Source organism: Ostrea edulis, chromosome 1, assembly GCF_947568905.1.
Source record: "Ostrea edulis chromosome 1, xbOstEdul1.1, whole genome shotgun sequence".
NCBI lineage: Eukaryota > Metazoa > Mollusca > Bivalvia > Ostreida > Ostreidae > Ostrea > Ostrea edulis.
The window spans coordinates 25116310-25122544 of NC_079164.1; the positions used below are offsets into that span (position 1 = coordinate 25116310).

The window sequence follows — 6235 nt, forward strand, 5'->3', positions numbered from 1 at the left end:
GTCTGTAAGTCTCGTCATGTGATTGCCGAGATTTAGCGAGATTATTAACTTCCGGGTACATCAACATCTCAGATTGCACTGTGTAGAGAGTGGTATACATAGATATAGCGTTATCAATCGATTATGTGGAGGTTTTAACGAGATAAACATGGGAATTGAAGCATTAGTGGAGTGGTCGAGGATTCTTCGCTTCGTGTTTGACGAATTACGTGTAATAACCGCCAGTGTACAAGCATCGACGAGGGTACGTCTTGCAGAAAGAGCAGGTTGGTAAAAGCATAATCTATGAACTAGAGAGATGTACGATACGTTTTTATATTCTCAAATCATTCCAATTGAAAGTATATTAATACTTGAAAATAAAAACGGATTATGCATAAAACTTGCTTTGTATTTATACGAACGTACTGGGGAGATCGGAAGGGGGGGGGGGGGGGGTGAACAACGAAACTACATTTACGCACCTGCAGTGTACAGTTGTATATTCAATAAATAAAGCGCATTAAATATGCCTATCTATATCAGTTACATCACAGATGGGTTAAGATTGTTTAATATTTTTAAAATATTTTATAGATATGTCTTGAATCTGAGGATAAAGGTGTTGTGCATTGTGCATTCATCATTAATGTGGATGTCTGATGCCAGTATGCCCATAATGGGGCAGTATAAGTGTCGATCTTCATATGACAGCAAATTTTCAAAGGCAGGTACACAATTTAAAGATAAAATGATGTCAATACATGTTTGGATCTATATCTATTATGATTATAATAATTATAAGTTTATATGTTGTAAACCTTCTTTCTTTTTAGAAATTTCTTTCTTTATAAACTGTCTTGCTGTTATGCCCTCTGGGCCCAAAATTGGAATAAACTTATCTTATCTATACCCAAAGTAGGTAATAAATGGGTTCGAACTGTGAAGATAAAATTTTTACATGTAGATATATTGGAATTTTTCAGATATAAGAAGGCAAATAAAACTGTTCAATGTAAAATACGCCAGTAGTTGGATAAAACATCCAAAGTCGACACAGTCAAAGTTCACAACAACAATGAAGGAATTAACTGCATCCTCATTCCGCAGGGCAACAGGCCATTTTCAGCAACCCCTGAAATTCTTAATTGAGGCTAAGTGCCCATTTTCAGCTCGAACAATGACAATTAAAGAGGCCTGTGCAAATGTTGGGATTTCCCTCTTGGTAAGTCAGCATTATAGATTGAACAATTATGTGTATGTGTACCCAATACATGTACATAAGCTGTACATATAAGTATTCATATATATCATTATGAATGTATCCAAGTTTATTATAACTTTAAAGTAACATTTTATGAATGAAATACAAATACTACTTAGGCTTCATTGTGATATTGAACTGCTAATGTTCTTTATAAACTTTACTTGCATCAAATTTTGAATACTGCAGTACATCTATGTCAAAATAAGTATGCATATTACAGTATAATACTTTCACCACTAATCAGAGCACTTGTAAATCATGTATATTTTATCAATACATGTAATGACATTTGCCATTTTAGAAAGTGATGCAAGGGATGGTTCGCTGCACCGCAAAACAAAATATGAATATTGGCATTAAATTCAAGGACAACAACACCTGAAAGACACCCAATGCTGTGATTTGCTAGTGTGGATTCCTAGTGACACTCAAATAATTCACATCGACAAAGATGTATTATGTCAACCTTTCAAGCGGGATAGAGTTTAATTATAATAATGAAGTATTTTTGCAGTCTAAAACACACACACATAACCACATGTACATATACTTTATTATGATATCAGTGGTGCATCTATCAAAATTATGTAATTACATGTATATTTATTGAATAAACATTATAGACAAAGTTTTTCTTATTTTAGATGAACCAAAATACATGTATGTATAGACACAGTGTCCAGCTTTACAAAAATCATTCAATTACATGCATTTACTAAAACAATGGATTTTACTTCTTTTTTAATAATGCAGATTTGAAAACCTTCAGAATGAGAACAAAAGGCTTTATGTTTGATTGTATATTGTTTAACATTCCTCTCGAGAATATTTCATTCTGATGGAGACGTTCCAAAGGGCTTTATATTCATATGAATATAAAAGGCTTTATATTTATATAAATATGTAGAAAAGTTATATTGCATATATGGTATTCATTAATTTTAACTTTAAAAATTCAATGTGGCAGGTATGTGCAGATTTAAGGTTTATATATACATGCAATTAATCTAATAAGTTTGTAGGATTTATCTGCAATCTCCTTCAAAAAGGGAACCTGCAAATTCACATGATCCACACAAATCTGAAATATTTTGTCAGATCAATATCTTGACTATGATAGAATATGGCTAAGGAATTTAAAAAAAATAAATTATTCTCTCATTTTCCCATCCAACATGGATTCTGCATCTGGAAATTTTATAGCAAAGTTGTGCATCCTCTTTTGAGAAGTAGGATTTATTTGTAAGAAAGAATGGGATATTAAGTGTCATGTCATTTGGAAGTTTGTCAAATATACAAAATCCTTTGTCCGCCAGGAATATATCACCAACTTGCAACTTCTCTAAAATGCCACAATGGTTCACAATTGCCAAATTAGATTTGTATCCAGCATACAGATTGGAAATAAGCTGCATTAGGTGTAATACACATTAAGGTCTTTTCTTTGTGGCGACTCTTGTCATTACTGCAAGCGAAAAACTGGCTATTCATATCAATTTGGTCATATTAGGTCACTTCTGTTGCATCCATTGCAATCTTCAATTCTTCTGACTTTTATATTTCAGTTGAATGGAAACTCCCAACAGTGTTCATGATCCCTTCAAACAAAATTTCAAGAATATATGAAAAATATCCACAGAAAATGGTGTATACAGCAACATTTATACCCCCCTAAAATTACTAGGTAATTGAATACTGTGAAATCTGCGCTGACCTGTGAAATTGATAACTAGTCAGTGTATAGAAAGTGCATTGTTCATTTTTCCTTAACGAACCGCTAAAACATACCTTTCCAGGGTCTTTCAATTATGATGTTCCCAATTGTCAAGGATGGTTTCCTTTAATTAAGCAGGTATATTTCTCACTGCAAGTTTACAACATCATAGTCTTCAAGGGAAGCTGTAAGAACAAAAGCAATACTATTATAGTATTTGGTGTTCATATAAATTTAGATAACACTGAAATGAGAATGAAGAAAATACAGAAAAACCACCTGACACTAAACTTAACAACCGTTGTAACTTCCTGGTTTGATGTACTAGAATACTTGTATCGTACACTGTACCTTTTTAAATGTTGAGGGTTTGGTGCTGTATACTCATGATCATGTAGATGCACTTCATTGTTGTCTGGTACAGATATATTGGTAGCAGTATCAACTTCGGTTCCTACATGTACGTTTGAAGCAGATGCTTCTGCTTCAGCAGGTTTCATAACTTTGTGTCTATGAAAAAAAGTAATATACCATAAGTTGCTGTTTTTATTGACTTAAAGTGGCTCACTTATACACAACAAAGTTGTAGTTTCTGAAATAAGCAGAGAATATGAGTGTTACAATCATTCTTTTCAAGGCCATGCATCACTTTTACATAATTACACAATAAAGATATATGCCAGTTCTCTTGAAACACAATACACAATTTAATCATGCAGGAGCCTATATAAAGGCAAGTAGTATCAAGAGTGTCCTGTCAACCCTTTCCCCTTTTCCTAGCAAGGTTATTTTTCTATATTGATACAATAAATAAGTGTTCCTTGCCCTCTTCAGACAGAAGGGAATTATGTAGTAAAAGATGTTAATAAATGTTGAAATCGATAACGAAGACCCCCCCCCCCCCTATTTATGAAATTGTAGTACATGTAATTTTTTGCTCTTATTATTTTATTTTTATCAGTTCGTCTGTCAAAATCTTTTGTAGGCCTACCCCCTCCGAAATATCTAAACAACACATCCAGTATATTCTGTCAGTTTATACCCACGTGTGTTAATTTGACATGATTATTCGTTTAATTGTGATAATATTACGTACCTACATCTTTATATCCACCGCTTCCTTACTGTAGCATCGACTAGGAACCTAAATAAACTACATGGCAGGGTTTTTCCAGTCTCATGTATGCAGCCGATCGCTTAACAATACACCAAATTACATATTGGCGCCGATTCTCTGCTACGACTTTATATATTCCACATGTTGTTGTACCCGGAAGTAGTAAAACCGAAAGTGAAACCAAACGAGACTTACAGACCCTATATCATTATCATCAAGTGAATGGTTCTCAAGATATTGAGCGGACAACACATGGTCTACAGACCGACCGACCGACCGACCGACAGGTGCAAAACAATATGCCCCCTCTTTTTCAAAGGGGGGCATAATAAAAATACACGTAAATCAAATTGAAAAAAAAAATAAATGTCGAAATTAACTGTATACTTTATGAAATTGATTTTTACATGTAAATGGATCTCAGTGCTTTATAGGACCAAACTCGGTTATACAACATTTCGGGGTTATTTTTTCAAAATATTTCGAAATTGGAAGAGATAAACATGTTTCACCATACTTATTTGACCTACATGTATGTGCTGAAATTAAGGGACATATAAGTGGTCAAAATAGCAGTATTAGGGGAATTAAAATAGTTTTTAAAAAACGAATATTTTGTCTGCAATACACAGATGACACTACTAATTTTCATAAAAAGTCTGAAAATCTGCTCTTGATCCCTTTTCATTTCTCAACATTCTCTGGTTTAAAACGAAAAATTTAAAATAAACAAGGACATCTGGATAAGTTTAAAAGGTTACTCAGCAGACACTGTAAATATTCTAAAATACAATTATTATACCTCTTTAAATACATGTACCTTTTCACTATGTTAGGAGTAACATTCACAGAAGAATTACACAATGTTGGGAAGCTGATTTTTTGTGACAGATTGACAACAATCCTGAAGCAAATTATTCAATGGTAAAAAGGAAATATTACTCTGATACATAACGTTATTATATACAGAGATAACACTCAAGCCTTGATTTACTATAAGTATGAAAACTAAAAGCTGTCAACGAGGAGGTAAAAACGATTTAATTCTGTACCTTGATTAAAATGCTGAAATGTGTTTTTAAAATGAAGAAAAACAAATTTGAAAGTGAAAAAGACGACAATTGGAGAAAAAAATCCTCCAGTAGTTCAAAACTGATAAACTCTTGACCTATCAGTAGGATAAGCTTCTTATGTATCACGTACATGTATGCAAATTTATAGACTGCAAGGGGGTGTCAGCCATTATTATAATGCAGGAAAGCATTAACTGTCATCAAATACAATGCCTTAATTAGCTTTCCACGGTGGCCCCAGAGTGATGTTTGCTGTCTGTTACGTATCATGTAATTACTACTCGGCTGCCCCGCCTTCGTGTACCAGACAGCTCCTAATAGGTTTTAGTTGCATAATGTGGCACTTGAAATATTTTTGTAATAACATGCAGCCAGTGACACATTACGTCCAGGAGGCGGGTTTCGACATGTTAATACATGCTTAGCATGGTTCTTTATTACATGCTGTTGATGTATATTGCATGCGAAAGGTTATATTGGACATTTATGACCTTTTTACGTGTTATTCCATCATGATTTCTGTGTCGGTAACATTGTATATAACAATTTAACATGTATTCGAAATCAAGAATTGAAACAGATTCATAAATAATACTTCTTCCAATGGTATCTGTTGGTTTTTCATATCTTTTTAAAGAAGTCGGAACACAGACTAATAATGATTTGCGCACTGTTTTTAACTTTTCACTATTCTCTGAGCGGTCATGATGGACCTCTGAGATCCCAACGTGACATTATTGCGTGTCAAAAAAGGTGTGATCTTTGACATGACACATTTTACGTCCTCATCCGACGGACTATCAAACAAAGCACTAAGATAGCCATCCGAAGATACCTGTCTATAAAGGAATTATAAATCAATTATCTTCATCTTCAACCTTCTCCTGTTCCTTATTTCGTGTCTTGCACCGACAATCCATTCCCATTATTTATATATCCAAATGTGGCCCCAAAGTTGACTAGCATTTCTCGAGGTAGCGAACTGTTTTATTTTTACAGTAACACGTTGAGTGAGTGAAAGCAGTTGATTAAAACAACTCATGCTGAAATTTTCTTTTTACATGTACATGGAAACAACAATCCAA

General features: G+C 33.7%; 1 protein-coding gene and 1 long non-coding RNA gene across 3 annotated transcripts; one reads left to right on the plus strand and one right to left on the minus strand.

Moving 5' to 3' along the window:
- Window positions 1–1875, plus strand: LOC125647838 (uncharacterized). Its single transcript, XM_056153128.1, has 4 exons — window positions 1–266; window positions 577–710; window positions 966–1204; window positions 1548–1875. Exons 2-4 carry the CDS (start codon window positions 629–631, stop codon window positions 1626–1628), a joined length of 402 nt encoding a protein of 133 aa, XP_056009103.1. The 5' UTR covers window positions 1–266; window positions 577–628; the 3' UTR covers window positions 1629–1875.
- Window positions 1782–4253, minus strand: LOC125663790 (uncharacterized). 2 transcript variants are annotated; one of them, XR_007365644.2, is made up of 4 exons: window positions 4057–4253; window positions 3312–3470; window positions 3035–3145; window positions 1782–2844 (listed from the first exon to the last, which is right to left on the minus strand). It is a non-coding gene; the product is annotated as an uncharacterized LOC125663790 (long non-coding RNA). The 2 variants fall into 2 exon arrangements; XR_008799731.1 differs by having other exon boundaries at window positions 4061–4221.
- Window positions 4254–6235: the final 1982 nt, after the last annotated feature.